Source organism: Pipistrellus hanaki (genome assembly GCF_964339955.1).
Source record: "Pipistrellus hanaki genome assembly, chromosome: 1".
NCBI classification, from domain to species: Eukaryota; Metazoa; Chordata; class Mammalia; order Chiroptera; family Vespertilionidae; genus Pipistrellus; species Pipistrellus hanaki.
The window spans coordinates 25,460,618-25,477,376 of record NC_140503.1 but is presented as its reverse complement, the minus strand read 5'-3'; the positions used below and the strand labels follow the sequence as shown (position 1 = coordinate 25,477,376).

At 40.1% G+C, this 16,759-nt stretch overlaps 1 protein-coding gene across 4 annotated transcripts in view; it reads right to left on the bottom strand.

The window, feature by feature from the left end:
* DCAF5 (DDB1 and CUL4 associated factor 5) overlaps positions 1–16,759 on the bottom strand; it is a 100,690-nt gene that overhangs the window by 62,228 nt on the left and 21,703 nt on the right. For 3 of the 4 annotated variants that reach the window (XM_084866386.1, XM_084866388.1, XM_084866389.1), the window contains 4 exons: positions 13,440–13,583; positions 10,285–10,321; positions 8,765–8,904; positions 6,801–6,930 (listed from right to left, as the gene is read on the bottom strand). In XM_084866386.1, the coding sequence (XP_084722512.1) occupies positions 6,801–6,930; positions 8,765–8,904; positions 10,285–10,321; positions 13,440–13,583 (451 nt within the window). The remainder of the gene's footprint in view (positions 1–6,800; positions 6,931–8,764; positions 8,905–10,284; positions 10,322–13,439; positions 13,584–16,759) is intronic. The other variant, XM_084866387.1, reaches the window with a different exon arrangement.

Here is a 16,759-nt window from a genome sequence, read left to right as displayed (position 1 = left end):
TGGTTCTTCTGCAGTTTACCTATCCTTTTCTTCTCTGATGAACATTTGGGTTGTATACTTAAGAGTAGAGTAAGATTGTAGGCACGTGTAGCTTTAGTCAATATTGACAAACTAGTGACCTGGTGCACAAAATTTGTACACATTAAAAGGGAATTAATTAGAGGAAATATTTTAATATTGCAATTTGCCCTTTCTCTGTAATAGAAGTGTCAGAGATGAAAGAAAATCAGTAAAATGTATATGAAAACCTTCTTCCTATCAGAGTCTGGGGTGCACCATAAGGACCAGAGTCAAGTCTCCGCCCACCCCATGTGCTTCAAAACTGTGCGAGATCCAGCCCTGGGCGGCCCTACTCCCATCAAGCCCCGCTGGGTGGGGGACATGGCCTCAGGTCACCTGGCCCAGCGCCAGGGTGTGGGGTGCGGCCTGAGGTCCCCTGTCAAGCCCCACCAGGCGAGAGGCATAGCCTGAGGTCCCTGCCCTGGCCCAGCACCACGCAGCCGCAGGTCCCTGCTGATTGCTCATTAAGGCTCGTTATGGGAACTTGGCCTCTGCTGTGGGATCAGACATCTTGTGTTACAGAATCCTTGCCTCTGCTGTGGGCGCAGCCATCTTGACCATTATGGCGTGATGGGCAATTTGCGTATTCCCTCTTTATTAGATAGGATATTTCCCCAAGTTATCGTACCAATTTACATTCATCTAAAATGCATGACAGTTTCAGTTGCTCTATTCCTTTGGCAACACTTGGTGCTTTCAGTCTCTAATTTTAACCATTCAGTTTGTGTAGTAATAATTCATTGTAGTTTTAATTTGCACTTCTCTCATCCTATATAATAAAAGCCTAATATGCTAAGTGTCTGGTCATCCATTCAACCAATTAAAGTGTAATATCCTAATGATGTGCTAAAGCTACTCAACCGCTCATTATGATGTGCACTCACCACCAGGGGGCAGATGCTCCAACTGGTAGGTTAGCTTGCTGCTGGGGTCTGGTTGATCAGGACTGAGAGAGATGGGGCTGGACATGCCCTGGAGCCCTCCTGTGGTCCCTCCCCAGCTGGCCAACCTCCCACATCCCTCCCTGGCCCCAATTGTGCATCAGTGGGGTCCCTCAGTCTGGCCTGCACTCTCTCAAAATCTGGGACCCCTTGGGGGATGTCAAAGAGCTGGTTTCAACCAGATCCCACAGGCCAGGATAAGGAACCCCATGGGTACATGAATTCGTGCACTGGGCCTCTAGTGAATAATGAAGCTGTGTTCCTTTCAAGTGCTTATTAGCTATTTGGATATCTTCTTTTGTGAGGGGCCTATTCAACATTTCTACTCATTTAAAAATTTTAGTTTTGTGTATTTTACTTACTGATTTGTATTTCTTTATATATTACGGATATGAATTTTTGCTCAATACATATATTTTGAATATTCCCCTCTCCCCCAGATTATGGTTTGTTCTTTAGCTCTTTTCATGTAATGATATCTTTGATGAACAGAAGTTCTTACTTTGAATGAAATCCAATTTATTAATTTTTTCCCCCATTATTTTTTGGGGGGGATCTTGTTCACAAAAATTTAAGAAATCTTTGTCTAACCTAATGGCCTTGCATTCTGAGAGTAAGGTCATTCTTAAAATTTCAGCAAACACCAGAGCATGAGTGCGTTTTCCAGACTTTCAAGTTACACCCAGTGCTCTATTTTACATGGAATAGTATGAGCAACCTTGAGTGCAATGTGGCAGAGATTGTCTGGCTTGTTCAGAAGGCAAGGAGTTACACTTAATTTGGTCTCTACAGAGGTAGGATTGACACAGATCCTGCAGGACAGACATTTAATTAAACTGAGACCTCCAAAGCCAGGCCATGTCCTAAGAGCAACTTCTTTCTGATAGTAGAAACTGACACTCAATGCCCATTTTCAGATGTGTCATTCATACATGTAAAAGCATCATCTCATTAGTTAAGTCTTTACAGGAATTCTTGGCTTGCCCTAGTTTTATTATTGAGTGGGAAAGAAACACTCTCCTTATTATTCTTGTCAAAGCAAGACACTGTTACTGTCACAGAACTAATAGTTCCTGACAAAAACTGTCAGGAACTACAGATATGAGAAGGGAGAGAGGTAGTCAGTGAGCAGACAGCTAAAACTGGCAATAAAAAGGGTGAGACAAGGAGAGCAACAGGGGGAAAACGTCATTTTTCCTGAACACTTTAGATGTTAGAGGATCTCAGTTCTGAAAACTGTTCAGAGGCCACTGCAACAGCCCAAGCAAGATATAATTGGGATGTGGGCAGTGACAAAGAAGACAGTTATAAAAAGACATCAGCAAAAATAATTCAAATGAAGTAAGTGAAACCTTTCCAAACGTGCAATGTATACTTGTACATGTGAAGTTTTCTCTCTTATCCAGTCACTAACACTCACAGGCCCCCCCCCCCCCCCCCCCCCCCCGTCATGGCCTACTCATTGATCACTAAAATTGCTAAAGCAGATCTTTGCCAGGCAAGTAATGTAAATGAGAAAAGCACACTTGGATTCAGACATCAAGAAGTGGTGAGACCCATAACACATCCTAAAGGTTTAAAGAGGAATTCATGACTTAGCTTCAGCAGACTGCTGTCACGTGAGAATAAAGATCTAACGGTAACACGTCTTTTGACTTTTTCTTTTTTTTTTTTTAATTTTTTTTATTGATTTTTTAAAATTAATTTTGTACAGAGAGGAAGGGAGAGAGATAGAGAGATAGAAACATCAATGAGAGAGAGTCATTGATCAGCTGCCTCCTGCACACCCCCCGCTGGGGATATGCCCGCAACCAAGGTACATGCCCCTGACCGGAATCGAACCCGGGACCTTCAGTCCCCAAGCCGACGCTCTATCCATTGAGCCAAACTGGTTTTGGCTCTTTTGACTTTTTCAAGAGATGTTAAAAATCATGGTTTTTCTGTGTAACTTTCCAAACATTATTACATCATGGTGGCCAAACAAAATATTTCTGTGGGTTGACTCTGGCCTACAGGACAATTAGTTTACAATCTCTGTTCTAAAGCTTTGCAGCTATTAATCTAAAGATTAATAGCATGTGCAGGTTTCCAAGGTTAGAAGAGCAAGAAACAGGGAAAGCCAGCATGCAGACAGGGACTGGGCCAGGAGACAGTAAAAAAGAAATTTAACTTTTAGAGGTACAAAGTCTAAAGGACTTAGAGGTGGACCAACTTCAGAGCTGAACTGGTCTGCGTTAAAAAGCCTAAGAGGAATTCTTACAAAGTTCTATTGCAAGAAAATCCAGATTAAAAACAAAAACAAAAAACTAGAATGTACAGGGACACTAATTGATTAAAAAAGGGTGGGAATATGATACACACACATACACACACACACACACGTTATTTTACCTCTCTGTGTCTTTCTTATCATTAAAATAGGAATAAATATATATTGTGACATATTTATGCATTTCAGTTCTCTTATCATATGATTTGAAACTTTATTTTCTGTTTTTTAAGAAATATATATTTTATTGATTTTTTTTTTACAGAGAGGAAGAGAAAGAGAGAGAGAGTTAGAAACATCAATGAGAGAAATACATTGATCAACTGCCTCCTGCACACTCCCTGCTGGGGATGTGCCTGCAACCAAGGTACATGCCCTTGACCGGAATCGAACCCGGGACCTTTCAGTCCACAGACCAACGCTCTAGCCACTGAGCCAAACCGGTTTTGGCTATTTTCTATTTTTTTCATATCACTTCATTTTTATTTTTATTTTTTTAACAATTTTGTGATTTCTTCCTCAGTACTTCAACTGTCCTTTCGTTCTTTTATTTTTCTCTTTCATGGATGCCATGTTCTTTGGAAGCTTGTTTAGACTAAGTTAATGGCCTTCCTCCATGTGAATAGTTCACTTTTTGAATGATAAGAATATTATGTCGCTGAAACCGGTTTGGCTCAGTGGATAGAGCGTCAGCCTGCGGACTGAAAAGTCCCAGGTTCGATTCTGGTCAAGGGCATGTACCTTGGTTGAGGGTACATCCCCAGTAGGGGGTGTGCAAGAGGCAGCTAATCAATGATTCTCTCAATGATGTTTCTAACTATTCCTCTCTCTTCCTCTATCTAAAAAATCAATAAAATATATATTAAAATAAAAAAGAATATTATGTCACGAGGATGGGGGGATAGGGAATGGGGGAGGAGCGGAGGGTAACCAGGATTTTAGAGATGCTTAGGTGGGGCAGGGCCAAAAAAAAGGTTGGGAAACACTGCCCTAAACTAAGAAGTTCTTCAGCCTTGCTGGGCTAGATCTGTACAATGAGGAAGTCAGATCAAATGATAACTAAACTTCCTTCTAGAGCTGGCATTTTTATTCTACCAAGAAACCCGCTAATTAGCTTATTTCAAAGCAATAGTAACAAAAACATAACCCTGCTCACACTTCTATGGTTTACCAAGCTAAGGTAGGGAAGTACAGCTTAGGCTTGGGGTAGGTCAGAGAAACCATTCCAGTATAGAATAATCCGTAAATTAAGCCGGGGCGTGTGTGTGTGTGTGTGTGTGTGTGTGTGTGTGTGTGTGTGTGTGTGTTTGTGTAGGGAGCGGAACAGTGTTTGGTGTGAGGCCTCCTTATTAATCCTTGGTGATTAGATTTGTTTTTAGGAGGCCTCCCAAGTAGGCCAAGAATTTATTCACATGCCCAACCTTTTACAAGCTAGAAATCATTTATTAGCCTACTAAGGAACCACAATAAGCTTTAAATCTAGAATCTTTATAACACCAGTGACTCATCCTCTTGGGGGGGGGGGTTCAAAGGTTTCTATGAGAACCTAGTAAATTCTTTTTCTCCGTCCTTGGGGGGTGGGGGGGATGTTATGTGTACTCATTCAGATACACAAGCACACACATTTTACCATAATTTAGGTAAATTCCCTGAAATCTTTCCCTAGACATTTTTTTTCTCTTTACACTCTTCACCTGAGGATGTGCTTGGAGGGAGGGAGGGATGGAGAGAGGGGAGAGAGGGAGATGGTTTCCTCCTATATATGCCAGGACCCAGGATCAAACCTGCAACCTAGGCATGTACCCTGACCAGGAACCGAACCAGCAACCCTCTGGTGTACAGGATGATGCTCCAACCAGCAGAGCCATCAGGCCAGAGTAAACATCTTTCCCTAGACTTTAAGAATCTCTCAAATAGACCTTTCCGGTTCAGCTTATCCTCCCAGGGGATTCAGAATTGCCCCAAGATCTGGGTTGGACTTTTGAGGTAGCTTTGTTTACTAGGAGACAAAACATGTATTGCAACTCAACATAATGAGTCCTGCAAGGAAAATACAAAAGGCCCTTCTTCTTCTCCCACATCAACATGTACTGAGAGAATTCAAATGGAGAAGATCCGTAACTTAATCCCAAAATACCAGTGGATGAAGAACAGAACTCCAAGAACACAAGAGTATTTCATGCCCCTTTCCTGCTTCATACCCATAAAATCACATAGAATCTCAGAAGAGTTTAAAGAAACAGGTAAAAACATCCAAGTCCTCAGAGCACTGTGCGCCTCTGCTTATCAGAAAGGAGTCTATCAAGATTGCCAATTCACCTTATTAGATGACTTTTCTCCCATATGGGCTTTGAAAACTATTGGTACCAAAGAAACCATATAACCTCACCCATTACAGAAGAAACAATCAAAACTAGGTAATATTCCGCCCCCCCATATTCTAGCAACAGTTTAAGTGTTGGTGAGAGTCTAGAGAAACATGTGGTCTTATGCACAGTTGGTGGCCTTATAAACCAGTACAATCTTTGGTGGTGGAAGGACAATTTGAAAATTTCATGAAAAATGTAGAAACACACCCTCTTTGATACAGCTACTCCCTACAGATATTTCTGCAAAAATAGGACAAGTAGATGTGCAAGCGGTACAAAGCAGCACTGTCTATAACAAAAAGCCCTGATTGTTGGGTTTATCATATAAATGGAATATCATGTAGCCATTAAAAGAATGTACTAGGTCTGTAAGTGCTGATATACGTAAAACTTCAATATATATTATTAATGAGGGGGGTAGGAGTTGAGAATGGTGGGCATTATTACATGATTCCTTTAGTCTACAGTTTTTTAAGGACATACTACATGCCAGTATATGAAGTAAATTATATTCCAAAAAAGATACATAAGAAACAATTCGCCAAAACCAGTTTAGCTCAGTGGATAGAGTGTCGGCCTGTGGACTGAAAGGTCCCAGGTTCGATTCCGGTTAGGGGCATGTACCTTGGTTGCGGGCATGTCCCCAGTAGGGGTTGTGCAAGAGGCAGCTGATCGATGATTCTCTCTCATTGATGTTTCTCTCTATCTCTCTCTTTTCCTCTCTGTAAAAAAAAAATCAATAAAATATTTTTTTTTTTAAAAGAAAGAAAGAAAATAAAAGAAACGATTCACTGTGGTTCCCTTCGGAGAGTGACTTCAGACCAGGATGTACCAACATTGGAAACATGTAAGTAAACGAGATAAAAAAGCAAAAGCTCTCAGGCATCTGGGGCAAACTGGGCGGAAGACAGAAGGTAGGGCTGAAGGAGGCTCTCACTACTGCATCATTAATTGCCTAGAACTGATCTTCCCAGAGTGCAGACTCCGCCTCAGCAAGGGGTGTGACTTCTCACAGGGCAGTCCCTTGGGAACACGCTCCCCCGACTGCAGGGATATTAGTTCACGTTAGATGTCCAACTGAGACCAACTGCCAAACAGGTTCTCTCAACCTTTGTTGGCTGATCACATTACCTGAGACTTGAAGTGGAGAAAGAGGCTCACCTCTGAGGTTTTCGAATATCCCAGAGTCCCACTCCTTCCTTTGAATTAGCTGTGGCCAACAACCGGGGCTCCACAGGGTTAAACATGACACTGTGAAAGGCTGATGGATAGTTTGCCAGGCAAAAAGGCTCTGTGAAGAAAGAAACTACTATCAGTCCATTTCAGGCACCTTTGGGCCAGGGGCAGGAAGACAACCCTTTAATAACCACACCAATGGGCCAGAACCCCAACTTGGTCACCCTTACTCACAAGGTTCCCATAAGTCCTAGCACACACTTTCTGCACATAGAAAAAGCAATTCAAATGCATATAAACAAACTTTAAGCTATAATATTCAAAAGTACATATAGTACCTATTCAGATTATGTAATACAACAGGAATGGTCACTGTAAATAGTAAGTAAGCTGCATTACAGTAAGTAAAACTGAATTCCACATAAGCTGAAAAAATTCACAACCAATTAACTAGTACCCGTGTTTCCCCGAAAATAAGACATCCTCTGAAAATAAAACCTAGCACAACTTTGGGAGAAAAAACTAATATAAGACACTGTCTTATTTTTGGGGAAACAGGTTAGGATTATTATGCCCTAATTCAAATTTATGAGTTTTAAAAGTTAAAAGTTTTTCCTGGCTGGAGTGGCTCAGTTCTTTGAGCATCGTCCCATGCACTGAAAGATCATTGGTACGATTCCCAGTCAGGGCACATGACCAGGTTGCAGGTTTGGTCCCCAGCCCCTGGGGTGCATGTGGGAGGCAACTGATCAGTCTCTCTCTCTCTCTCTCTCTCTCTCTCTCAAAATCAGTAAGAACATTTTTTAAAAAGTTTTAAACTATAAAAATATTTAATGAAGGCACTGTAAAACAATGAGAAAAATTAAGACAATAGTACAGTTTTCCTTCCTGATCAACTTCACCTAGAAATCATGTAGCCCTCTGCATATATTAGCTGGCTCCAAGTGAGGAAGGAATTACTTGCTACCTAGGAAGATATACTCCTGTGGGAGTTGTTTAGAAGCAATAGGAAGCATTCCTGTCTGTAATTTCCATATGTGACACTTCACAGGGATGGGGGTTGGGGGTGGGACAATCAGTCATCTCAGCCAGCAGGTATCTCAGATAAAGATAAATTTCACCTACCAAGCTGCTGCTTGCAAGCTTCAATAATGGGCATTTAACATTCCCAGCATATTCAATGCTCAGAATATAGAATAAGAACACCCAGATCCTGTCAGACAAGGCATGCAGGAAAGTAACTCTATGTGCACAGGTGTAATCATGACAAAGCTGCACCAAGAGTGGGGTAGGGATGGCACTGGAGCAAAGAGCCTTTGAAGACAGGCACAGTTAGAGAGAGAAATCTCTCTGCAGAAAATGAGCTGAAAAGATGCATCCCCGAAGAACTTTGGAGAACTTCAACATTCATGTCTTTATTTTATACTCCAGAGACTCAAAGGAAACATTTGGAGGAGGAACTCACCCAGATAACCCCCTGTAAACAGTGTATGTGACATTATTTGAAGTTCTTATACACAGTGAAGGTGAGGTTCTGTGGTTCTTTCAGCAAAATAACAAGCCCCTGAAATTAGGATTCAAGAAAGTGCCTAACACCCCCTTTTCCGTAAATAACAAAGAATGTGTACATGCCAGAGCCACACACAGAGCTGGCCCGTGCTTGCTAAGCTCCACAATGAAGCATCACATCTTCTGTTCTTTGGGGCCACTAAACACCAAGATACTGCTGTGTTTATTCTATGGGTACAAGGGTTTGTAGTTGGAAAGAACTGGCAAGGGGCTTCACTTCTGACTACTTAGGGGTAAGGTGGAACCTCAGAAACACAGATCTATTTCCTCTCCCTTTAAATCACTCCCACCCAGGTTACTCGGGTCATAAACTGGGTCTGCAATGAACTTGATATTAAGCCCTTCAACACAATCCAATAGCATTTTGCAAGTGACCCTACCTCCATGGGGAGACTCCCGGATGTCCCAGATGAGAACCCGGCCATCATCTGAGGAGCTGGCAAAAATGTTGTCATTCACTGGGCTTACTGACAAGCCATATACTGCATCTTCGTGAGCAAACACGTCCAAGGTCTCGCTGCTGAGAGACAAGAGAACAGGGAGAAGCACACATATACACATACACACAAACAGCTAGACTCCCAAACCTCTATTCTAGTTCTTAGGGTAGCATTCCCTTTCATTTCCAGGAGAAAGTCAATTTAACTAAACCCAAAGAGTACTATATTTCCTTTAAAAGTAGGTAATCAAGCCCTAGCCGGTTTGCTCTGTGGATAGAGCGTCGGCCTGCGAACTGAAGGGTCTCAAGATCAATTCTAGTCAAGGACTCCCATACTTAGGTTGCAAGCTCAATCCCTAGTCTTGGCTGGGGCACCTGTGGGAGGCCACTGATTGATGTGTCTCTTCCATATCGATGATTCTCTCATCTCTCCCGCTCCCTTCTACCCTTCTATTCTCACTAGAAATCAATGGAAAAATGTCCTCAGGTGAGGATTAATAATAATGATAATAATAATAGTAATAATAATAGTAGGTATTCAACTTTCAAGTGAAAAAATACATTAAAGAGATTTTTTATAGATTTCATAGTAAGTTGCTTTTGGTGCTAAATGAACATTTATTTAAAAGTGACTAAACAGATAAGTTTTGTGTATTCACTTACTACAGAATGCATCTGCTTGTGTATAGATTCCTTTGATTTCCAAAAAAGCAAAGGAAAGCTTTAAAGCAGCCAGGCCTGATGCCAGCTGGGTAAAAGAGGGATCTACTGGCAGTCTGGCACAGTGAATAAGAGCTCTTGGCCAGGTTGCCTAAGTTCAGATCCTAGCACTACATGACCTTATGTTTCCTTATCTATAATTGAGACCATAATAGTATAGCCTCATAGAGTTATTGTAAAGATTAAATTTATCATATATAAATTTATCATATTATGGTCTTAATAGTTGATTTCAGAGAAGGAAGAGGGAAAGAAACATCAATGATGAGAAAGAATCATTAATTGGCTCCTCCTGCTTGCCCCCTACTGGGGATTGAGCCTGCAACCTAGGCATGTACCCTTGACCGGAAACAAACCTGGGACCCTTTAGTCCCAGACTGATGCTCTATCCACTGAGCCAAACTAGCTAGGGCAGGATTAAATTTATTAATACATACTTATAAATATTAGCCATTATTATTATTATAAATTATTATTATATTTCCTTCCCTTCCAACTACCCTTTTAGATTTTCTCCTAAAAGCTGTATTTCATACCAACTTTGCAAATTTTCTTCTCTTTTTAATCAATAATTTATTTCAAAACTATTACAGGAATCTTCTTCAAAAGAAGGAAAGCTGATTTCATGGTTTGTTAGTTTTTTTCTCAGAAAACTAAAACTACTGTCATCTAAAGAAATATTTGCCTCTCTTCATATGAAAAACAGAATCAATCACCTTCTCATAGCAACAATTTATTTACCTTTCAACATCATGGAGGATAACTTGCTCATCATTTCCTGTAAGGAAAAAAAAACCAGATAATTGATCATTCCTACAAAGTGATCCATGTCCATATTATAATTTAGTATTTTAAGATTTTCAGTGAAAATTAAATGTAAACAAAGTAAATGTTAGTACAAATTAGAAGTGTTAATTACAAAAATATTTATAAAAATAATTTAAGAATAAGGCATTCTTTTAAAAAGCATAATAGCAACTAATTATAACAGTTTCCAAAATGTATTATCCAGTGGACAATGTAAAAAAAAAAAATTTTTTTTTAAATCTATGGCCATTAAGAAAAAAAATAAATGATCACGAGCAAATCAATTCAAACTAGCTTTTTTTATTTCTTTTTTTTTTTTTTAAGCAAACACTCATTAACTGTGAGATCCTAAACAGTATGTGATTTTTTGATGCCTCAGTTTTTTATCTGCAAAATACCTACAATTGTACCTACTTCATAGGTTTATTGTGAGGATAAGAGCACATTTGTAAAAGCATTCAGAATAGGGCTGAGCACTTAATAAGTCCCCAACAGATGTTTGCAACTATTCACATCCTCACCTATAGCATTAAAATTTGATGACTATATGATTCTAAATAATGGGAAAGTTTTTATCCACAACTTTTGTCTCTTGCATTTTTTTATACCATCAAGAAATCTAAAAACACTACATTCATGATTATGTGTAGTGCTACCTTCAATTAGATTACATAGCAAAAAAAATAATAATAACCTAAATATGAAAAGACAGAAAGTAAAAAACTTCCCATTTTGTGCTGAAAGCACAATCAAAAGTAAAGTTAGCAATGGCCTTGACCATCTTAAATCTCTGGCTATAAACTCTCTTGTGGGTGCATATCAAGTGAATCAAACCCATACTAATTAATGCCTTTCAGGCAACAGGCACTGCCAAGGTGCTGGGGATATGAGAAGAATAAGATTCTGCTCAGCCTTGAGGAATTCACAGTCCAACTGCACAAATAATTAACAGTGTACAAGATAGGATATCTTGTATCAATATGCTTCAAATGGGGACACAGATAAAGCAACAATTATTTCCCTCATGAGCAGGGTGAAAGTTATGGCAGAAGGGAAAAATGTTTTTATGGGGAAGGAGACAATTTCAAATTATTCAAAACTCTTACTAATGGCCCTGACCGGTTTGGCTCAGTGGACAGAGCATCAGCCTGCGGAGTCAAGGGTCCCAGGGTCGATTCCGGTCAAGGGCATGTACCTTGGTTGTGGACACACCCCCAGTGGGGGGTGTGCAGGAGGCAGCTGATCGATGTTTCTCTCCCATCGATGTTTCTAACTCTCTACCCTTCTCCCTTCCTCTCTGTAAAAAATCAATAAAATATATATTTTAAAAACAAACAAACAAAAAAAACAACCTCTTACTAATGGTAGACTTAGGGAAACTGGTGGGAACTGGACAAATAATCATAACCCATGGAGGAAGAGCATGAGCAAAAGGCACAAGGGCATCTAAAATGGTAAGTGGTTTAGTGGGCTAGAGTACAAGGCACAAGGGCAAGGAGATGAGGCCAGAGGAAAACTAGGGTTTAGACATTTTCCTATGGACACTATAGTCAAAAATTCACATGATTATACCTTTATTGTTAAGCTCATAAACAAAGGTAGCAGTAAAGTGATTATCTAAGGGAAAGGAGGGTGGGGAGCTAGAAGGTATAGGAAGGGATAAATGGTGATGAAGACGACTCGACTTGAGGTAGTGAACACACAATACAACATACAGATGATGTCTATTGTACACCTGAAACCCACATAAATTTATTAACCAATGTCACCCCAATAAATTCAATAAAAGAAAAGAAAAAAACCTTTATTTTTGAAAGAAAATTTGTATAAGCAAAGAATTAGAAGGGTTAAAGAAGGGAAGAGAAATGACAGGAGGACATTACAATCATCCAGGCCAAAGATGAGGACCTGAATCAGAGCAGTGGGTATAGGAAGAGAACAGAAACTAAAGAATGAATGAGAGGCTTTCAAGTCTAGCCATTGACTAACTGAATGTGTAAATGAAAGGCATGTTTAAGAATGACTTCAAGGTTTCTATTAAGCTGAACTATGTGAAATTGTCATTTCTGTAAGTTAAAAAAGCTTCAATGTCAATAGTGTCTTTTTTTTTCCTTTAAAAAATATATTTTTATTGATTTCAGAGAGGAAGGAAGAGGGAGAAAGAGAAAGAGAAAGATCAATTATGAGAGAGAATTATCAATTGGCTGCCTCCTGGATACCCTCATTGGGTATTGAGTCCACAGCCCGGGCAATCTGGGCAAGTGCCCTGACCTGGGGTTCATAGGTCAACGCTCAACCACTGAGCCAAACAGGCCGGGTAGCAGTTGCTTAAAGTGAAAACAAGCAGCATAAATAAGTAGGTAAATGGGGATAATAACTGAGAAAGGAAGTCCAGGGAATAAGAGGAATACTTGTGCAGGAGAGGATAACTACAATAATAATCTTGGTTTTAGATCTATTGCATTTAAATTGCTTCTGGAACACATAGGGAAATCTGCAGTGCAGAGAGAGGTCAGGGCTAGAAGTGTGCTGGTCAGAAAGGAGTATGTATGGTTGATGGAAACCTTCACCCAGAGGCTGGCTTGTGCTCCAATTATACCCTAGCACAATGTTTTTCAAATGGGAGCCATTCATGGGTCAGAAGACTGACTTGAGTCACAAACTATAAAATCTTTAAAAGTGAAATAGAACATAATAATAATTTAAAAAAAAAAATAGAATGCACCACACATAGTAAGGTTAAGTACTATTTTAAATACGTGTGTGTGTGTGTTTCTATGTAACAGATTGCAATGTAAAGAGTTTTCTACCAAAAAGGAGAGAAATAATGAGAGCAAAAAGAACAGAAGGAAAGGAGAGAAGGCAGAAGGGAGGGAGGAAGAAAGGAAGGAAAGAAGGGATGCAGGCAGGGAGGGAGGGATTACTCTAATACACATGTCTAAATTACTGTAATGCAGAGAAGACATGCTATGGAAAACTAGGAATTGCACAGAACAACAAAGGAAAATAAGGAGTAATTTTAGCATTTCTTTATGTAAAGTATCGACCCCAATGAAACTTCCCAATGTGGAAATTTCCCTTCTTCTCACCTCCAGAGAATACTTTGGTGTTCCCACTGTTGAAAGCCAGGCAGAAAATGTTAGAATGATGCTCTCCTTTAAGCTGTATGGGCTTGACTCTGGAGTGGATAGCTTGTTCCATGTGCCATAGCAGAACCCGGCGATCATCTCCTCCTTAAACGGGGAGTAAGAATTCAGGGTTAAAATAGCTGATATTTCAAGGCTGACACTTAAGTTTTGCCAGCCTTGAATCCCATTCTTTCCAAAACTGCATCTCCTTAACCCCGAGAAATTCTGACGGGGCAACATAAACCCAAGACTCGATCCCCTTAACCATCAATAGACGTCACCCCTAAGCCACTCATGTTTCCCCAGGAATTAAATCTTGGACATACAGAAATGGAAAGATATAAGTACAGATACTGAAAACCTGAAATTCATCCCATTCCTGACTTTCCAGAGAACATAAATATTTCTTCATTTACTACCTAAAATCCTTCACTAATATCTTTTTTGGGAGAGGTGGAGGGAGTCTAACACAACCTTAGTTTGGTTTCTAGTGCTTGTTACAAAAGACATTAAATATTTGTAGCATCCTAGTTTTCAAAGCACTCGCCTTGATGTGATCTCATTGACTGTGGACACCATACAAATGACAACTAAGGAACTGCATGTCACAGGAGCAGAACCTAGACAGAACCCAGATCTCATGAAGCTCAGTCCAGCTCTTTCCTCTACATAACTAGCTCTCAATAGTCTGAATTAGATGAGCAATATTACACTATGTGAACCAGCTTCTAGAGAATAAGAATATATATGTTCTATATATTCTTTATATTTGCAGACACATTAAAAATGTCTAGAAGATAAACTACAGACTGTCAACAGTGGTGTTAATAGTGGCTACTACTTCAGGAAATAAGATTTAAAAAAAGAGGTAGAGGACAGATTAGAGGGTTTTACTTTTACTTTTTATATTTGGCACTGACTGTTTGACTTTTTATTACAAGCCTATATTATATTCCTAATAAAATTTTAGGTTACAAATAGGAGCTAACACAGACAGCAAACCATAGGAAGCTCTATACCTCTGCCTCCCAGCTTCCATTCAATACCACTCCACACAGCCATTAAATCACTAGATCTTTTTCTTTTCTACCGTGTTTTTTTTTTTTTGTTTTTTTTTTTTTAATCCTCATCTGAGGAAATGTTTTCATTGATTTTAGAGAGGAACCGAGGGAGAAATGGAAGAAGAGGGAGCGAGGGAATGGGAGAAGATGAGGGAGAGAGAGAAAAAGAAACACTGGCTAGTTGCCTCCCATGCAAGGAGCTCACCCTATGCTCTCATATTGGGGATCGAGCTGCAACCCAGGCATATGCCCTGACAGGAGTTCGAACCCACAACCTCTTGATTTTTTAAAAATTTATTTTTTACTTCAGAGAACAGAGAGATCAGGGTGAATGTAAGAGTCCCGAAGGCTGCATTGAGAAGCCTCTGACCTTGGTTAAGATGTGGGAATTCATTCCAGATGAAAATTCCTTCCTAATTCTCTTTCTTTTGTTCTATTCTACTGCATTTTAAAATAACTAGCAGCACGGTTTGGCTCAGTGGATAGAGCGTCAACCTGCAGACTGAAAGGTCCCAGGTTTGATTCCGGTCAAGGGCATGTACCTTGGTTGTAGGCACATCCCCAGTAGGAGGTGTGCAGGAGAGAAGGCAGCTGATCAATATTTCTTTCTCATCGATGTTTCTAACTCTTTATCTCTCTCCCTTCCTCTTTGTAAAAAAATAAATAAAGTATATTTTATAAAATAAAATAATGTGCAGCGCCTTCCCATTTACTATTTTAATTTCCTGAACAATTTTGTTAGTGAATTGAGAAGTTGGTCAAATCTTTTTTCAAAAACCATTTTGACCAAAAACAGAAACCTACAGAGGATAAAGTGACTTTGCTAAGACAAGTATCTGTTTAACTCCCTACTTTCGATTCTTTTGGGTATATAATGTTGAGAAATTTTTATGTTTTAATTTATACCTTCCTATGCTACTTTTTATACTTGACTTTTTATACTTTATACTTCCTATACTTGACTTTTTATTACAAGCCTATATTATATTCCTAATAAAATTTTAGGTTACAAATAGGAGCTAACACAGACAGCAAACCATAGGAAGCTCTATACCTCTGCGTCCCCTCCTCCATTCAATACCACTCCACACAGCCATTAAATCACTAGATCTTTTTCTTTTCTACGGTGTTTTTTTTTTTTGTTTTTTTGTTTTAATCCTCATCTGAGGAAATGTTTTTTGCCGTAAACTTTTTGCCATAAACGTATTTTCTCTAATACTAATTAAAAAACATACTAGAAGATGCATTGGTCAAATCATGCTTATTCTTCCTCACCTTAAAAAAAAAAAAAAAAAAAGTTCCTTTGTTTCTTGAGTTCCTTCTTCCTTCCATTGTTGATCAAAATCAAGTTCTGTCTCCTCCTTGAAAGTATTACATTGTCTATTAGATGCTCCCTAAGTATAGTCCACAGTGTTCTGTGTTTATAATTTACCTATTTCAAGTCTGAGTTTTCTGGCCTGGGGTAAGGTTATCTAAATTCTGTATCTCTCTCTCTCTCTCTCTCTCTCTCTCTCTCTCTCTCTCTCTCTCTCTCTCTCTTAAATATATTTTATTGATTTTGTACAGAGAGGAAGGGAGAGAGATAGAGAGTTAGAAACATCAATGAGAAAGAGTCATCGATCAGCTGCCTCTTGCACACCCACCACTGGGGATATGCCCGCAACCAAGGTACATGCCCTTGACCGGAATCGAACCCGTGACCTTTCAGTTTCCAAGCCGACGCTCTATCCATTGAGCCAAACCGGTCTCGGCAAGCCCTGCCTTTCTGATCAGGCCCCGTTGATAGGCCCAGAGACAATGACTGGCATAGAAACTGACCAATCAGAACCAAATCTGGGTCAACTGTGAGGAGCCAATGGCGGCTTAGAAGGTAAAGCTTTTGACACTGACTGGCATAGAAACTGACCAATCAGAACCAAATTGGCTGGCAGTGGAGAGCAGTTGTGGATGAGATCGGGCCTACAAGGGAGGGCCGTTGGGGGTGAGATCAGGGAAGCAGGGGAGGGGAGTTGCGGGCAACCAGGCCAGCAGGGGAGGGCAGTTGGGGGGGACCAGGCCTGCAGGGGAGGGTAGTGGGGGGACGAAATCAGGCTGGCAGGGGAGGGCAGTTGGGGGTGACCAGACTGGCAGTCAGACATCCCCTGAGGGGTCCCAGATTGGAAAGGGTGCAGGCTGTACTGAGAGATACTCCCCCAACAGTGCACAAATTTCGTGCACCTG